This window comes from Dermacentor variabilis, unplaced genomic scaffold, assembly GCF_050947875.1.
Source record: "Dermacentor variabilis isolate Ectoservices unplaced genomic scaffold, ASM5094787v1 scaffold_15, whole genome shotgun sequence".
Classification (NCBI taxonomy): domain Eukaryota; kingdom Metazoa; phylum Arthropoda; class Arachnida; order Ixodida; family Ixodidae; genus Dermacentor; species Dermacentor variabilis.
In genome coordinates this window covers 8,248,770-8,267,674 of record NW_027460313.1, presented here as the reverse complement: position 1 = coordinate 8,267,674, position 18,905 = coordinate 8,248,770, and the positions used below count along the sequence as shown (strand labels likewise).

The following is an 18,905-nucleotide window of genomic DNA, read 5'->3' as shown; positions in this document are numbered from 1 at the left end:
GGATCCACGTCGCTCACAGAGACCACTGAGCATGTGGTTGTCCTCATCGCGGCGGCTGTGCTATGTACGCTTTGCAGCAGATGCAGCTTCATGCAACTGTGTTTGCAGTTTCATGCAACATTTTGCTATGTGCACGGCGGGGCTAGAGTGCGCACTCGCTCATGTGCTCAAGTCTGGCCATGCTGCGTAGTGAGGGCCGGCATTGTCCTGGACCGGCTTGAACGACGGATAGTAGACACATGCAAATTGCACATTTGGTAGTGTTGTCAATAGCTCAATGTGAAGCGATGTCTGCCAAGGTGTCTAGCCAGAAGCAACTAGGAGTGCGCGCGCACTGGCAAGTGTACATGGAATTAGTGAGACCCGACAGCTACGACACCAATAAGCAGTGTGGCCAAAGTTTAATTCCTATGCGGGCAGCCAAGCGTGAGTAGACGATAGTCGGGTTCTTCCAGAAGTACCTATGTATTATATGTAACTAAATAGCCTGTTTATTAAACTGTGTCCATAAATGTGCGTAGTAACGGTCAGAAGAAGCGCACTCATCCCATCTATGGTAATCTTGCACATGACATATGCAAGGTGCCAGAGGCTTCGAAACGGGTGAGGAAGTCGTTTGAAAAGAGTGTTTGAGAAAAATGTGATCTTGCGCTGTGGTTGTGTGCTCCACATGCCCCGCACGACTGCAAAATTTGGCTGAGATGTTCACAGCAGCGCGTGCTGTGCACTGACTGTGTTTTTTCAGCAAGGCCAAGGGGTGGTTTCGGACTCCTTTATAGTGGATGCTGAAACTGGACGTCAGTGGGCAGAACGCCCGACTTTCCGTTAAGAGGAAGCTTTAGCTCGGGCCCAACTCTGACGCAGCCTATTCAGATAAATGTAAAACGCAAAAACGTTTTTATGAGATAACCCCTGGACCGATTTTAATGAAATTTGTTGTATTTGAAGGAGAAAGTTAAATTCTAGTGACTGTTGGAAGCGGAATTTCAATTTAGGGCTTGAACGATTTTCAAATATTTGACCGTTTGAAAAAAATAGAAGCTTAGATGTACTAGTACATGCAATTCACAAAATTGTATTATCATTTTTCGTTGTTGAGTTACGGAATTGTAAACTTGATAGTTTCGTTTTTTGAACATTTTTGATTTTTGCCAATTTTTTTAAAAAATTGACGACCTAACTCAAAAATCGAAACCAACAGTCACTAGATTTTAAGTTTTTCTTTTAAATGCAACAAACCTCGTCAAATTTGGTGCAGTGGTTGCCAAGAAAAACAAATTCTCCTTTTACATGTATTTAGATAGGAGCAGCCGAGCTAAAGCTTCCTGATGCGACGTCATGCAGATGCAAAAGTGACCGATCAAGAGTAGGCCCTGCTTTCAGATTTTGTAGTTTTGTAAGTTTGTGGGACTGCTAGTGCATATTGGCTCTGAAACTTCAGCACTTGTGCAGTATGTAATCGAGGCCTTCTTTGTCCATTTACAGGCATACGTGAAGGACCCCTATGCACTGGACCTACTGGACAAGTTACTGCACCTGGACCCGAGCAAGCGGTGCGACAGTGACAGTGCGCTCAACCATGACTTCTTCTGGACAGACCCGATGCCATGCGACCTGGCCAAGATGCTGTCACAGCACACGCAGTCCATGTTTGAGTACCTTGCACCCCCACGGCGTCGGGTAATGCAGCAGCAGCCACCACAGGGGCCACATCACCCACCCAAGGTGCCTTCCGCTTCCGACGGGCAGTACCACGACCGCGTCTTCTGACCCGAGCCCAGCTGCTGTGCCTAGCCCTTCACTCCGTCTTTCTGTCTGGTGTGCTTCTCCAGGCTTTTGTCTGCAAACTTTCTGGCATGGCCCGTGTGTGTCACCAAAATAGAGGTTTCCGGAAGCAGTATCATTTTCCAAAGAGCTCTCTCGGCCACCTGCGAGACTCTGGACGCATTGTCATCGTATATGTGCAGCGGTCAATGTTGCCCCAAGCAGGGAGCCATCAGTGTCTGTGCAGCTGCAGAATTGGGACAGCCTCGCTGCTCGAGCAGCTGTGACACTTGAAATCATGACCACAGCTAGCTGCACATGGCTACATTTTACGAGTGAGCTTGTTTGCTCTCACTACATGTACAGAACAATTTGTGTACATCTGACTTGCATCATAGTGGACACCGTTATTGTCTTGTGGCAGAGAGTGATGCACGACTACATCTTTATTCCAAGACAGCCAGGTGCCATCTGATCACAGGGTGCCGTTGCTGTGCTCATCTGTAATTGCGCGCTCTCCAGAAGCATCGATGACAGCAGTCAGACATGTCTCTTTGGCTGCACATGTACACCTATGTGCCAGCTGGTCTTGTGATGACTTTTTTTCTCAAAGTTGCACTAGGCAGCACTGCAAGTGCGGACCATTTTTAGTGCCTGCGAAGAGCAATTTGTTGTTATTTTTGTGAACGTGAGTGTTGTCTTTGTTATCACTTTTTTTTAGACCAGTATGCTTGGCATGCTTGGCATGGATTTTTCTAGGTGACTAAGACCAGTTCAGGTTGTACTATAGAGATTGTGTCAGCTTGATCTTGTTTTTGCTGTCTCGGTGGTTTTCTCATTTCCCATTGCATAGTGCAGGCAGCCTACAGCAGTATTTCATTGCCACATTGGGCAGGCCGTTGTTTTGTTAGCATGAACGAAGCAATCGTTGTGTGTGATCACACGCCTCATAATTCTATGGTGTGTTATAATGCAATGCACTGCTGCTCTTCATTCCATTGCAGCTAAAGGACTGCCTGAACTGTCAAGTGCACGCAAAATATGAAATGGAGCAGTACCGACTCTCTACCGTCGTTGCTGCAGAAATGATTTTTTTCTTTGTGTCAGTGCTGTTCTCACCTGTGCATGCTGTTTGCTTAGCAAATGTTTGTAATGCACCAAAGTGAAGCTGTGGGAGTGGAAAAGTGTGGTTACTTTTACCTTTCGAGCCTCTTTAGAGACATGCAATCGTGCTCAGACTGTTTTGCTGTGCGAATGTGGAGGCACATTGTTTTGTCTCAGTCCAGTGCTTGTGTGAGCTGCTAGCTGAGGAGTCTGCACTGCATTTGTCTGCGAGGCAGTTTTCTGTGTAGTGGAAGGTTATTCTTGCACACTTCATTCATCATGCTTTCTTTTGGGGAGAATTATGTGGAGCAGGCCGTTATTAAAAATAAGAAATTCACTGGGTTCTCCTTTTTTTTGCCTCTCACAAAGCTGAATGCTATGTGCAGTGTTATCTGCAAAAAATATTAGCACCTGTATACCGGCTTTCTCTGCTTCTAAATGTGACCAAGAATTTTAAAAAATAACATAGACTTAAGAAAATGGTGATCACTGTTGATGAGCATTGTTCATGCCTTTATTCTTATTTTTAAATTGTATCAAGTTTCATTACCTCACTTTTATTTCATTTACCTAATTGATAAGGCATCAGTGCAAAAGCAGTGGAGGATGTCGTGAAATTACGGATAACAGCGTTCAGAGAGGAGCCCTAGGTCTTCTGTTGTTTTTTTCTGCAACAAAGAAAGCTTGCGACAATGTCAAGCACTGATCCAGCTTATCGCACTGGGAACTAGCAGCTGCTCTATTTCCCTGGTTTGTCGGCAGATTTTGCCGTGAATCTTAAGTCCTTATCAAACACAAGGCCCTGGCTTTATAAGTGCGTAAGATGTTGAGCATAATAGATGATGAGGTTTACGTGTCTTTGTTAGTTGTCACATGGTATTTATAAACTTAAGCGGGCTTTCGCCTTTCATTGGAAGAAGGGGGCTGCACATGACCTAGGTTGCTATCAATGTGGTTGTCGACATGCTTCACAACTTTTGCATTGATGCCTTATCAGTTCGGTTAATTGAAAGTATGCTATGTAAACCTAATAATTTTAGCTAATTGGAAAATAACACTTTACTAGCCTAAACAACGCTCATCAGCTTAGTGGTTTCCATTTGTGTAAAGCCCTCATTTTTTTCCTTCTTGGTGTCATTTATTTGGGACAACTGTTATGTCTCAGAATGGCAAATTTGCTTTCTCTCATGCCCTCGGCTTTGCGTGCTTGGAAGAGCAACAGTCATCAGTCCTTTTTTGATTGATTGATCTGATTCAGTATTCTAAAGGGACTCGGGCTGTAAGAGATGCCATAACAGAAAGTTAATTTTGAACATGTGGGGTTCTTCAGTGAGCACCCAGTGTTTGGTACTTGAGCACTTTTGCATTTAGAGTGGGACAGCCTCGGCAAACAATTGAAGCTGCTGCCTCGTGCTCAGCAACACACAGAGCTATGTGGCTCCTGACCTGATGCACGTAAGCATGCAGCACAAAGCGTTGCAAGCTCACACTATGCAGGAAGGTTCAGAAAAATATGCTTCAGATGTCTTATGAGGGTATAGAAGACAAGTGATTTCTTACAGATTGCTTCTTTTACTGACAGCCGCATGACTAACCCTAATGCAAGATTTGAAGTCTGTTGTCCAAATAGTGCACAACCACTTGAAGTCTTGCAAAAAGCTGGCACTGTTACTGGTAATTAACAGGTTCAAAGTGTGCGCATAGTGGGCCTGCTAGTGCCATGATGACAGTAGTCCTTGCTGCTTTCCCACTACTGTCAAATGCCTTTATAACAGTGCTTGGGACCTCCAATATTCTTCGTTATATGTACAAGTCACTTCGCTGTAAAGGTCGTGCACCCTACTGCTTACCCCAGAGCAGGCTAAGCACATTCAACAAAACTGAATCTTTATTTAGCATAATTCAGGATAATTGCTAATTCTCGGTGCACACTTAGACAGAATGGGCAACTGTAGCCAACATTATTGTACCAAGATTCACGGCATGCTTTGCAGCAAAACATAGGAGCTACACAAAGTAAAGTTGCAGATTGTCAAATGTCGCTATCGCCTCTTTTGCCGTGAGATTTCTTGGCTAGTCTACAGGATCTTCATCACTATTGCCTTTGTTGACTTTTGCGTCCTTACCTACCCCCCGGTTGGCTTTGAATACATTGTCAGTCGTCACTTATGATCAAATCACCAACTGCGATGCATTCGTCAGCCATCGCATGCACTGATGCACTGAAACAAGCAGCATACTAGTCGAGCGATTGCTGGAGCAGTGAAGTGGGACTGCTACTGATAGTGGCATGCTTGTCAACTGCCACTGGTGCTAGCACACAGAGGGCAGTGGCAGCACTGTTACTTGGCATTCGTCATAAAGCAACCGCTAAACTGCCAGGGGATGCATGAATTTCTTTGCTGTACAGGCAAATTTGTTCTACCAGTCTTCATCGTAGAGGCATTCAATCAATCAGTCAATAAAAAAAAATTATTTAAAGCATGATTACAACAAGAAGGATACGCAGAAGAGGGTCCCAAGGTCGCAAGTCCGTACCGGGGCCCTCTGGACATGATGTTCGACTGTATACTGGGTGTTCCAAGGTAACATTGAGGGGAATGCCGAGCACAATGCCATTGTGGATTTTTCTAGTGAATTTAGGGAAGTCTGGAAGGCGAGTCTCCTCAGCTCCGCTCCTAATGTAGAATAATTTTATTCTCGCCTCCCCTTCCTGGCTTTTGATCTAGGTGGGTTTGTCATGGCACAAACACAATGTGCATCTTGCTGTGGTTAACTTCGGCCTGCTAAAGACTAACAGCATATTTTGTGGCAGCATCGGAGTTGCAAAAATAGTAGAATCGATCTACAGAGCAATGCATTCTGGCCAATTTCACACCATGATATTGAAGCTGAAATGCCAGAATGTGCAACTGTCATGCCCCCTAGCAGACACTCGCAAGTCACGTTTCTGCCTCCCAGTCTCCTTTACCAAGCTGCGATATCCCTTGCTTCATGCATTGCGTGACAGCAAGGCCAAAATGGTCACATCACTCATGCGTGCACTTTTCACCGTTTTGGTTTCAATTTTCTGAATAAAACTGGCAAGAACCTGTTAATTCATCTCTCTTCAGCCCTGTGCAAGTCTGCAAGTGGTTACAGACTCTTTGAACAACAGGTTTCAAGTCTAAAATTAGAACCGATCGTCTCTTTCAATTAAATGCGGTCTAAGGTTAGTAATTGTACAACCACTGCTTCGATTCATTTTAGTATGTACACTGCTGCATTAAACTGATGAAATCTCATAGTTGTCTTTCCTCCATTAAGAAAATTGTGAATAGATTTTCTCAAACAGCTTGGATGTCGTGCAGCTTGGCGTCAGCTTAAACCGAGTACTAATGTGCCACTTTCAACTTATCATTATTTTCCATTAAACAAAGGTTTCGATCCCAGAAATGGTACGAGAAGGTGTCTGAGCACCCTAAATTTTAATTTACTGTACCTTTTGCTATGAACTAGGTTTGATGCCCAAGAGGTTACGACACAGTAGTACATTCGCATATCCTGTTCCTACAATCGGTGTGGCTACTTGGTCACAAGAAACTGTGCAGCAGTATTTTTGTGAGCAACATCATCGAAGCTAGCCTTATTACTACATGACATCTGCAATTTTTTCTCGGTGTCATGACATTGCAATGTTTTCCAGCCTTCATAGGTGCAAAAAGTGCTGTGCTTGAGTTTGTACAACTATGAAAATATGTCAGTACTCATTTAAAGGGGTAAGCATAATGTTTATGGTGTGGTTAGTTGCTCAACCATACTTACAAATAGAAAGGGCAGCTTTGCAAGTGGTACCTTTTGAATCCATCGTTCCCCTTATGATGATAACATATATCTGAACATGATCTGAAAAGGCAGATGGGAACACTGCTTGTGGTTGCTTAGTATGGAATGCGTGGTTGCTTTACCATGGAATGCACCATTGCTCTGCAGCCAGTTGCTAAGCTTGCTGCAGCCTCAAAAGCCTGGCATCGAATGCCAGGTAGCACAAGTTCTGGTCTTTTCTGATTTGTTCTGACAGGCTTGAGTGCACAACATAATGGCATCATCATTCTCTCCCCCTTTTGGCTGCAAGGGGTATTAAATGTGAAAGTCAGAGGACAGGAAACAGGCTGTCAGTTAATGAACCATCGATGGGCTGACTAATAGACTCTTTTCACATTTGCAAGCGTGCTTCTCTGCACTGCACATTTGCCCAACTAACGACAGCACGGGTCGCAGTTCAAACAAAAAATATGTGCTATTTGCACATGCTGGGGCTTGTATCTTGCAGATGGTTTCATCACGAGAGCAAAATCTACATTTTACGTGCCATAACACAAGCAAACTGAACTTGTACAGGCTGTTTGCAAAAATGATTACGCTGATGTTAGTTGGCCAAACTGTAGCAGAAAAGCTAGCTTTACAATTACGAATAGGTTCTATTGGAAGTTGCTTCCACAAGCATGCACACACACAAAACTGAATTGTGCGGGATTAAGAGCATAATGGTGCACCTTCCTTTTCGTAGGTAATGAGCAACAACTTGTGGAAAATAGTTGCTCATTACTTTTGCCATGGGCTCATACAAACAGAATTGCACAACACATAAGATGTGTGACAATTTATGCACACAGAACTTTTATGCATGTGTTTGTTGCAGTTTGGCATAATGTTTCGTTGGGTCTTGAGTGCCACAGCTAGAAACACTTTGGCAACATATACTAACTTTGGACACACCAACCTTTGCTGAAACAAGGGTACTGTTGAGATTCGAAGACAAGGTGGCACGAGAAACGGAAGAGGCATGTTTTATAAGCAAATCGGGTGAAAGTTTTGTTACGAGGCCATCCATTATGCTGCATCCTGCAGAGTTAGATTACTTGGATGCCTACCACTATATGATGTTGGAACTAAAAAGTTTTGCTTTCTAACTTTTTCTTGGGCCACGTTTTTTAGCGTATCTATATATCTGTGTTTTTTCATTAAATTCTCACTTGATAGTCTGCACTGTGTCGTGTGTTTTCTTCCCCTCCATCTACAATATTTTGCACTGCCTAAGTCAAGAATACTTACTTCCAGTGCATTCTGGCCAACCTGTTGAAACTTGCTCCTGTGGCGCTTTCTGCAACGCTGGTCAAACTAGGAGGAGCCTTGCACAGGCATTATGTACTGCAAAAGTAACGACAACTGCGCGAGTTGGAATATGTTCATGGTCTGCCAGCACAACTAGACAAAGATAATAAAGAAGAGACGGCCACAAATGCTGTCCATCAACTGAAGCTTTAATGCAAACACATGGCCTCAACGCATGCCTCAAAGAACACCACACTTCAATTATAGGGCACACCCAGCTCTCATCTAGCCACTGTCACACTTGTGGTTACATGCCTCTTTTCAATAGTACTGCCATCGTTATGAGGCACAGAGGGCAGTGTACGCATGAGATAGCTGAAGCTTTTCACATCCATAAGCAGGCGCACAAATGCACAAGTCATCCCTCCATCACGCTAACACAGGATCAATTCAACTTTTTGTTTTATCACATGTAATTAAACATGATTTTTATGTATCCTCTTTACAAGATGTTGGTTTTGTTTTTCCCTGCTTTGGTGCAATCTGCGTTGCATATATTGGCCATGTGCTTGCATTAAAGCTTCGGTTGATAGATGGTGCCTTCTTTTTCATCTTTGTCTAGTTGTTGTGCTGGTAGATTATGAGGCATTATGTATTTGGTAATTTACCATTAACCATTCGAGCATTGCCTCATAGCATAATGTGTGCGAATGTGGTAAACCTTTCCCCTTGGTGGCAACAGTCTGTATAAATGAGCCCTTTGCTGCAAGCATTGAACTGAGTCTGTGCAGTCATCCATTACTACTAAGAACCATGACCGGGCCCACAAGTATGGCCAAGTGCTGCCTAGTGATGTCACCACCATTCCCGAAACAAATTCAGCAGCTATTTCCTACATGTGTGAGTTGGCACACCATTCAGGCTACTTCCTTTCGCCTCTCTATTTTGTGCAAGCAGCACCAACAGGCCTTGTGGTTTTTCAGTCACCTGCGGCATTAATTTAGCCACACTTTTGTAGAGCTAAAAGTGTGCTTAAGTGTTTTAATGAAAGGAATTCCTTTGTAATTTGTCAAGTAGGAAAGAATAAAGCACATAAAGAACATTACCAAGAGCTTTATTATATATCAGAGAGGGGCTCGCATCAATAAGTATCACCAGTGGACTAAGCTTCCAACAGAATTAGAAAAGCACAGAGCACTTCCTGCAGAAGGGCACTGTAACACTCTACTACACCCAATGTGAACTGCCTTGATCAGATGCACTACTTTGCAGCATTCCTTGAACATCCTCCAACATAGGTACATAAATGCCACTGAAGCTCGAGTTCTGGTAAAGCTTTCCAGTAGGGTCTCACCTAGAGGTCCTATCAGCTTGATCCCCAAAGGATTTGTTGACTGTGACTTTCTGAAAACACAAGGCTCATTATATTCCAGGTGGACACCAGGTTGAGGCTTGCCACTGTCTGGTCACAGGAGCCGAGAGTGTGCACGGCAACCTAGTGGGTCCACTTAAATGTCACCCCACTTTCTCTGCAGCATGCACCTCAGGTGCCATCACTGGCTCTGACAAGACTCGGAAGTGGTGCAGCCTAAAGCACTGACATCGCTGGAGGTGCTGGGGATCAAACTGGGCAAAAGTGAACAAGGATGGGTGGGAGAAATACCCCTTAATGGAAGCGCACAGTACTCAAGACCACTCCAACTCTGTCCCGAGAAGGAAATGACCCTGTCAACTTGCAAGAAAAAATAGTAGTCACATCTGGGCTGCCAGTGCTGCTTGCCGCTCCTTTTCTTTCCGCTGCTTCTCGCGAATCATTTCTTGCTCGATGAGTGCTTCTTTTAAGCTCCTGGGCCGCTCGCCCTCCTTGCGCCAAAATGCCTGCTGCAGAAGCATGCCCAGGTCCAACTGATGTTCCCTGGATGCTGCGCAGGTATGCAATGCAACATGGTCACACAGGGCACCAGCATTTTGCAGGGGCAAACTGCTATCACACTTGCCGCACTCATTTACTGGCCCTACTTATTCAAAAAAAATATTGCTTTCTTTGTCAAAATTTCTCCTACCAGAAAGTTTGCTTCAATAACCATAGCATTTTGCAGTTCAAACGTATACCAGTTTTTCGTCACACTTTTTCTACACAATTACAATAAGCCCCATATTTCATGCTCACTGCAGGTCAAATGCCTATGCTTACAAATTTCTAAATCTTACCATACTTGCATCATCATCTGTGTTTCCCTGCCCTTAGCATCCATTTTCGTTAGCTGGTTATCTGCTCTATGCACTTCACGATCTGCAATAACTCTACTTATTCAAAGGTCATTAAACAGAAATTGGAGTTGACTTTTACTAGCAGATAACACTTCTACAAACAAAAAATGTCACTTTTACCGCGAGAGGAAGCTTGGCAAGCCAGAAAAGACTGAAAACAAAAGATGGCAGGCAATGTCGCCTGGAAGTTCCAGCACCAGCATGCCATGACATCATAAATTTTGACACCGTCTGCTTGGGCCTATTTAATTTTTTGTCGGTACAGTAAAGATGAATTAGATTGTATTCTAAAGGAGCCAAAGACTGAACTTTGCCAGTTTCCAATAGTTTTCAGCTCAAATATGTAAAAATACTTTGAAATGCACGACCTCACACTGACATATCGGCACTGGGTGTCAACGTGAAATTTAAGAAATGGAAGTTTGGCTTTTATTTTCTCTTCTTGTGATCAACCTCAAATTACAAAATTAACGAAAGTATAATTTTCTAAAAATATTCTTAATGACACTTAATCACTATAAACTGATCTTGCGTTTCTTTTTACGTGTCGTTTTAGCTACAATCATAACTAGAATATCAGAAACACCAATTTGCTCTCTAATCCACAATGTCATTTTCCTGTCTCTTGCAGATGTAATCTCCCGCTCTATGCCCATTGGGCAGCCCTTCCTCCCATGGTTACCCTCAAAGATTTCTCTTCGTGAGTAGGTACAGGCAAAATGCACTGACTATATACTGTTGTCTCTTTGACGATAATGATCAGCTGAAGTTTGTGATTTGCCCTACCTCGTATGCAATTCAAACAAATTTTATTCAAATAAGTCTGGACATTTTCTTCTCATGCTCCAGGTCTGTCCTGCATGTTGTCTATCCAGTCTAAGTAAACATTCCTTCCCTGCTTAAAGAGGCCAACCGTCAACCTGGGGTCCTTGTTCCCTTGCCAGGCTATTGAACATTGGTTTTCTGCATATGGATCGCCAAATCTGCCCTTAGACTTTAATATTTTATGTACTCTATCATTTATTGTAACTTGATTCCCAGAGCACTGAAAAGGTCAATTGTATGACCACACTTTTTTGTAACTTCAACCAAACATTTTTAAAAAGTGGTAGATCGTAGGCAAATGCAACCAACAACATGATGTTAGTATAGTAGGTTGGAGTTACGCAGTCTGTTATCCTGAAGTGCCCTTAGTCATCTATTAGCAAAGTTCAAATATGCAATTTTTTTTTGCAAACGCTATGCACATGCCAGTGCTTTTGATTCTGTAAATAGTGGTTGAGTTTGAACAAAACTTGAAGCAGTGCAAAGAATACGAGGACAGGAATCAAAAACAAACACAGCTGGACAGTTCGTCTTGTGTTTGTTTTTGATTCCTGTCCTCATCTTCTTTGCACTGCTTCAAGTTTTACTGAAGATGAACCAACTTGCCCAAATCAAGTTGTTGCTACTACATACATGTTGAGTTTCTAGCGGGATTCTGCTTATACCTGCTTATTGACAAGATGCTATTCACCAGGAGTGTTCCAGAAATCTGTGAAGTTATTTTCACAGCTAAATCACTGAGTCCCTGACAAAATTCACAATTTGACTTATTTTTCCTGCAAGTGCAACTTCGTTATGGCAAAATTAATTGACTCAGAATACAACCCCAGGTGCATTAATAGATGTGCCCGTAATTGTGCACCATGTCTCCAGGCTGCAGACTTCACAGGAATCGACAACCGTGCAGGTGTAATAAAATCTACTTGCAATGGAGTCATACACAACAGTATATTCGTGAAACACTTCAGCATTATTGATTTTTTGACAGCCTCCATGTAAATACAGGCACGTAATGATGTAATACTACTATCACATGCTGGATTGAGCAGCAGAGCTCTGCCTTTCAAAGACTATCGTCTACACACATACACACAAAAGTGCACCACCAATGATAAAGCAAAATCTTGATGAACCAACAATTCAGACGGGCCTCATGGCCCGACTCTAAGGTGCCAGGACTGCTGCAACCTCGTCAACCCCTGTGACGGCAGTCAAGGGGGGAGGAGAATGTGCTTTAAGAAGTGTTTCAACAACCAACAATGCAGAGGGTTGGCGAAACCTGGAATAGCCACTAATGATAGTTCTATCCATGTGAGAAACGATTTCAACGTGCTGATATTGTGGGTCAGAATCTTTGATCATTGGTGAACAATTTGGGCACGAGTGGTAACAAAATAGTTAGCCTCCAAATGCCACTCAACCAAGCACATATCTTGAGGAACCCTCCTCCTTGAGCTTCCTTTATGCCAAACACCAGTTCATTTGGTTGCTTATATGCTGAAATATTGATTGTATTTTTCGCGGTTTATTTTTACTGCATGGTGCTGCCAAACACTGGCTTACAAGTATCTGCAGACAGTCACAGAACTGTATCACCTCGGAGAGCATGCTTTGATGCAGTACCCGGTCAAGGTGGCAGAAGGTCAGCGAGGAAATGCGGCAGCCTTGTGCTAAGGACGCGTAAGCACACATGACAAACAGTGCTGCGAGTGTTCACGCGTCTCCGCATTTGACCGCAATCTCGCGTGGCAGGTGCAGCGTACACCAGCAACGTGTATCGCAGATGCCTCAATAAATGACAACGTATAATGACTTCCGCGACATACCGATAAGAAAGACAGTTGCAAGTATTTCGCTCGTCTCTACTGCAGCAGAACTGCAGTGCGAACACATAAAACGGACGCTTTGTTCGTGCCCTCTAAAAGTTGTAACAATTACTCTCATAGAAGTGAACGGTAAAGTGAACCACTGCATGGCTGCCTGGGAGACAAAAACTAAAATGGTACAGTTACACAACTTGAGATCAAAAACGTACTTTCTGGCTCAGAGAAGCTTGTGAATATGTCGTATATGGCTCGGCTAAACAAGAGGCAAGTGCCTCCGATGCTGAACACGAACACAGTGAACCTCCGATGCCGGGTGAACCACGAAACCTTGGGCACACGGATGGGGTGCTGTCTACGGCTCCACGGGTCTACTGCCAACCGTACAATGGACGTGATCATAGCTTCCACCTTGTAGTAGCGAAACTAGTGATGAACCGCACAACTTAACACACACATCCGAGAAATCAGCTACAGACACACAGCATTCTAGGCCATTCAACACAGCACGGCAGGTCATAGAATGAAGGCAGGTCGCCAGCCAGACGGGCAATGCGGGCAAGACGCAAACGGGTCACGAATATACGTACTTGGCTTGACTTGACCGAGACATCATAGAGACATCGCGAACCGAGACTGGGTCGAAGCCAAAAAACAAAAAGCAGCCAAATAATGATGATAATGATGATACCAGCACAGATTACGCTGATTATGGGCCTTCAGCATTTCGCCTACCTCTTCTTAAATCTTTTCTATCTTCATTAAAACTTCTTATCTATGCTAGCAACGACCCCTGCTCTACCTATCGCTTAATATTTTTTTCCACCAATCGTTTTTTTTTTGTTTATCTTGACCGATGGCCAAAACGTTGCGCTAGCCGTCCGGTCCTACTACCACCATCCCTTGGCGGCACCTCCTAAAAACATCGTATGAAACTCTATGCTAAAAACAACACCTCATTAAAAGTTTTCAGGAGGTATTGCCCTTGGTCCTGTTTCAAAGGGGATACTCTTATCATCATCAGCAGCAGAAGCAGTGGCAACAGCAGCAGCTTCCCCTCCCACTTCTTTGCCTTTACCACCATAAATAATGTGGACTGCGGTTAACGTGGTTGTCTGTGTCGGCTGCTATATGCGCTCGGTTTGCGAAGCAACATTTTTGTCTACCTAAAGGTGCAGCCCTCAACAATGGTGGCTTGAAAAGCTACCAATAAGCTTGTGGCTACCTCATTTAGGCGATGTCACTGTTGAACTAGCGTATTCTGGAAGCGCATGTGGGACCGTGCAAGCCGTGTTGTGTGCGCTGGCTTGCAATGCAAGATTTGAGTATTTCCCGGCGCCACCCTTGAACAGTCTGAAAGAGCCGTGTGATGGTTAAACTACCCATAATAGTATTGTGACTCACTCTGTTAAGCGACGTTACAGCTCGCTTGTAGCGATTTCTCGCGCTTGGTGTCAGTAACACGCTTACTTGACTGGGACGATGCTAAGATGGATCAGAAAGAAGCGTCGAAAGGTGTTCCGCACGAGACACGACGTGTGTCGGCCAAAGGCAGTGCCGCGGTGGGTGGTTTGGCCGCCGACGGTAAAGCGGATCAACAGTCTCCTTGCGAAGACCGTAAGGCTGTGGGCAAGCGCAGCGTCAAGACCGCGGTCAGACGTCTCCTGCCGAGTTTGTCCTCAGGCGTACGCGATCCGTCGCCGATGCATCGGAATTCTCAGCAGTTCGAATCGGATGCTCCCGAAGCAGAAGGCAAAAATCCGCCCGCCACATCGACGCCGTCGTCGTCGTACAATGTTTTGGGTTCTATAATTTCCACATCAACCGCTGAACCCATTGTCGAGCGACTCTTCCGAAGAGCGCCAGCCAAGGAAGCGCCTTCCAAAGACACAACCACCGGCAAACACCAGCAAGGCGACGCCGAGAAACCACGAAAGTCGTTAAAAGAGGCGCTTTTGTCCAAAATGATGGCACTGTTCGGCGGCTCTGGGTTATCTGCTACTGCGCGTGACACCGCGACGGCCGCACCGATGCCGTCCACCAGCCGTGGCTCTGTCGAGCCGTTGGGGGCCAAGAGGCCGCGTGGCAGCCGTGAAGAGAACCTACAAGGCCCTGGCAGTCTCTTCGGTGGCCTGCCTGCGGTTTCTGATGGCATTGAAACTGGACCGTCGCAGGCACCCAGACCGTCCAAGCGTCCAGCGACGGGCTTCCATGGTCCGTCAGCTTCCGGCGCTGCCCACTACTGGCAGCAAGCCACGCCAGGCTCGGGGATGCCCAGAGCTGGCCCTGGACCGTCTTGGTGTTTTCTAGGTACACTATCTTCATGACACGCCTGCTATAGTTTTATGGTGCGGGCCGAGACATTCTTTTTATTATTTTACGCCTCATAATAACGAATGTCTGCATGATGCGCAGCAGTAGAACCGAGCGCCTGTGGGGCACCTATTCGCAACAGTTATGCTGTCTGCACATATATCCTCACATATGATGACCAAGCATTCATAAATCTAGTAATTGTTAATTCGTTATTTTTTTCATAGAAATGCAGTCCTGTGTGTCTGCACAGAAAAACAAAAATGCAAGTCATAAAAGGAATATTTAAGCAATTTCTGGTCAAAGTATAAACCCCAGGCAAGTGATTTTGCGTGCAATGGCAACAAACAACACAATAGAGATGGCTGTCGCGTTCGCTGGTCGCCTACAAGCCGTACTTCACGTGAGCGACGCCTCCCTGGCGTTGCTGGTATGAGGGCAGCAAATACGCGCCGAAACTGGTGTGACACGTACATGCTTTATTCATTGGATATGTTTTACTGTAAAGAGCAGCATAATATGTTTCTTAAAGTCTTGCAGTATGCTCTTATACTGCACATATCAAATAAGTTGTTTGCTCATTCCATGCAACAATCGGTAGTACTTGACTGATGTACATCCAGTTCCAGCTTCGCGCTATTGGCTAGTTGCTCATAGGACTTCCAGACGACGAGCGATCAAGCGACACAAATGAGCGATCTGCTCATGCAACGACCCGTTTCGTCGCTCAAAGCCGTCGTGCACTAAATCGCTGTCATGCATGGGGTTCGGGCTTAATTCCAAACAGAAATTATAGTGCGGCAATTATAACTCTTGTCGCTGACCAGTAGAATGACAAAATTTGTGTTTTGGTGCCCGTACAGGCACCTTGATCACAAAACAGACGAGGAAAATGGTCATAGCTTAAACAGCTTATGTACTCTTAAATATGTGACATAAGTGACTTCGCGTAGATGTGGTGAAGATTTCCATCCATTCTGTTAAGGGTATTGCCAGTAGTTTGAATGATGAGTGGTTCTAAATGAAACTGATATGACACATTTCGGTTTGTCGCCAAGGTGCTTGCGCCGTCCCATGTGATGGTGTGTCCAGCCTCTGCTGAGGCATTTGTTCACCTGTTTTTCTTCTTGATATCATTCTGGTGCTTTTTCAAACATCTATCTAGATTTCTGGTCTCGCCAATGTAGACTGCTCTGAAATATCTGCATGGTATATTGTATATCACACCAGGAAACATGCATCGAGGCAGAGTGTCAGTCGCATTGAGATCTTGGCCGCTATCTTGTACGCATTCGAAGAGCCAACATTCGGTTTTGCCTTACATGATTGGCCTGGGCCGCGATATCGGCGTGGCTTGGACAATCGCGTGAGGTGAAACTGAATGTCGGCTTTTCGAATGCATACAAGATAGCGGCCCTTGTCTCAGCTTAGTGCTCGGCGCATGTGCTACATGCACGTCATGTTTCCAGAAAATGTGCACAAATGCATCACTCATCTGTGCCATATAGTGAACCGCTGCATGCTTTGTTGAAACAGTAATTATTCATTCTGGATCCTGTACTGCTAGAGATGCTCTGCTGTTTGGCAAAAAGAAACAAGATGTTTGTTGAAAGCAGATGTCAGAGAGTTATTGATCAGTGTGAGACATTCTGACACAAGAAGGAACACCTGTTGGCAGCATTTCTGTGAAGTGCATTAATATTCCCATAAAATTTGGTAGTCACTTTTCTTTAACAGTGGTGTTCCAAAATACTCCAGCCTAGTAATGGAGCACATGCATAGTAATGGAGCACATGCACTTTTCATTAGCAGAACGTGCACACAGACATTCCACACTATTTTTGCTCTTCCTTCTTTACCCAGGGGTTCTGGAAGTGTATTCTGAGTGGGGGAGGCAGGAGCAGGGTTTCATGCTGCCTATGAAGACTTATCTTTTTTTTTTTAACCAAGGCTTATTTTACTATACAAGGGGGGCTCTGCCCTCAGGGCTGGAGGAGCAGTGTCCCCCCTGCAGTGGAACCTGTGCTCGCCCCCTCCGGTTGCAGAGCCCCTGTCTTTACTCCCACTGCACAGAATAATACCCTTGTCTGACGGGCAAATTCAGTGTCACATTGAGTGAGTACACTTGGCATTAGTGTCATCGGGAGGCATTGCACAAGAAAGTTTAGCGACAGTCGCTGCCCAGTACATTTGGCAAATTCACTTCACTTGTCCTGCTCTATTATAAGGCATATTTGGCATTTTTGCCCCACCCAGTATTATTCCAACTTCTTTTGTTTCAATCAACAGTACAAACTGTCTTGCATTTCCAGTTCTAAGTTGCAGTGGCTGATGCTATCCCATTTCACTCTTCCTGTACACAGGGTGACCCAGCTATCATGCATCAAGTTTTTAAAGACTGGCCATTCCATGCAAAGACCAAGTGCATATTGTTCGCACTTAAGTGGAGTAGCTGCCAGTAATATTTTGTTGATGCCATTAAATTTAATAATTAATTGCAATTAGTTAATATTTTTTTTATGTTATTACCCCCCGTGGTTGCTCAGTGGCTGTGGTGTTAGGCTGCTTGAGCATGAGATCGCGGGATCGAAACCCAGCTGCGGCAGCTGCATTTCAATGGGGGCGAAATGCGAAAACACCCGTGTACTTAGATTTAGGTGCACGTTAAAGAACCCCAGGTGGTCAGAATTTCCAGACTCCTCCACTACGGCGTGCCTCATAATCAGAAACTGGTTTTGGCATGTAAAACCCCATAAACGAATGAACTTTTTCTATTACTGCTCTGAATGCTGTGCTATGAATGAATAATTTGTAGGAAATGGAAAGAAACTTCAAGCTGGCATGTTTTCAGTGTGGTACTCTTTGCCCGTTTATTTTTATTTTCTTTTTTCGGCTGATAAAAAAAAATTCTTGAAAAATGAGAAATATGATGTGACCAACCCATATCAAAAAGCAGTGCCCTCAAACAAGCTCCATAGCAGTTAGTGGCAGCAGAGCTAGCACTTCATCTGGCATGCTCTGCCTGCGACAGTGTGGCACATTGCTGTTGATGGGGAAAGAGTGCCAATCACTGGTGGCTGATGCGTCACTGAAAGGGTGCGCTCATTAGCTCCTGTGGAGTGCGATTGAGGGCGCTGCTTGTTGATGCAGGCGGACATGTAGTCGCGTGATATTTTTCATCTTTCATGGGCTTTTTTTTATCAGCCGGGGAAAATAAATGGGCAAGAAGTACCTGGCTGAAAACACGCCAGTGTTAAGTTTCTTTCAATTTCCTATTAATTCTTCATTGACAGCACGCCATTCAGGGCAGTAACTTTGAGAATAGTTAATTTCAATTAATAAATTGAATGGCATCAACAAAAAAAATTACTGGTCGCTGCTCTACTTGACCGTGAACAATATGCACTTGGTTATCTCTGTGTAGAATGGCCCATATGTTTTAAAAACGCAATGCGTGATAGCTTGGACACCCTGAATATCACATTGGAAAATTGCTCAGGTGCACATTGGTGCTGCTGTTTGAGCAGTTTCTCAATTTAAGATTTTTTTTTTCATAACACAAAGGTAACATTAATGACAGCTTTCCTAATACTAATAATTACTAATGCAAATAGTATTCTTCGCATTGTCACACCAGTTTGTTTTGGGCTGTCTAACCTAACCAAAAATATGGGCTAATCCTGAACCTGGTCCAGTCTAAAAATGTGGGCG

At 44.4% G+C, this 18,905-nt stretch overlaps 3 protein-coding genes across 4 annotated transcripts in view; 2 read left to right on the top strand and 1 right to left on the bottom strand.

Moving 5' to 3' along the window:
- Positions 1-7,893, top strand: part of Cdk9 (Cyclin-dependent kinase 9) — a 32,768-nt gene extending 24,875 nt beyond the window's left edge. The window contains exon 6 of the mRNA XM_075678022.1: positions 1,486-7,893. Coding sequence (XP_075534137.1) covers positions 1,486-1,770 — 285 coding nt within the window. The 3' untranslated portion in view covers positions 1,771-7,893. The remainder of the gene's footprint in view (positions 1-1,485) is intronic.
- A 1,166-nt stretch (positions 7,894-9,059) lies between these two features.
- Positions 9,060-13,468, bottom strand: LOC142567935 (uncharacterized). Its single transcript, XM_075678023.1, has 2 exons — positions 13,094-13,468; positions 9,060-9,884 (listed from the first exon to the last, which is right to left on the bottom strand). The coding sequence occupies exons 1-2, from the start codon at positions 13,281-13,283 to the stop codon at positions 9,715-9,717; spliced, it is 360 nt and encodes a 119-aa protein (XP_075534138.1). The 5' UTR covers positions 13,284-13,468; the 3' UTR covers positions 9,060-9,714.
- Positions 13,469-13,948: 480 nt separating this feature from the next.
- Swt1 (Swt1 RNA endoribonuclease) overlaps positions 13,949-18,905 on the top strand; it is a 130,521-nt gene continuing 125,564 nt past the window's right edge. Inside the window, exon 1 of one of the 2 annotated variants that reach the window (XM_075678032.1) lies at positions 13,949-15,191. In XM_075678032.1, coding sequence (XP_075534147.1) covers positions 14,372-15,191 — 820 coding nt within the window. In that variant the 5' untranslated portion in view covers positions 13,949-14,371. The remainder of the gene's footprint in view (positions 15,192-18,905) is intronic. The other variant, XM_075678033.1, reaches the window with a different exon arrangement.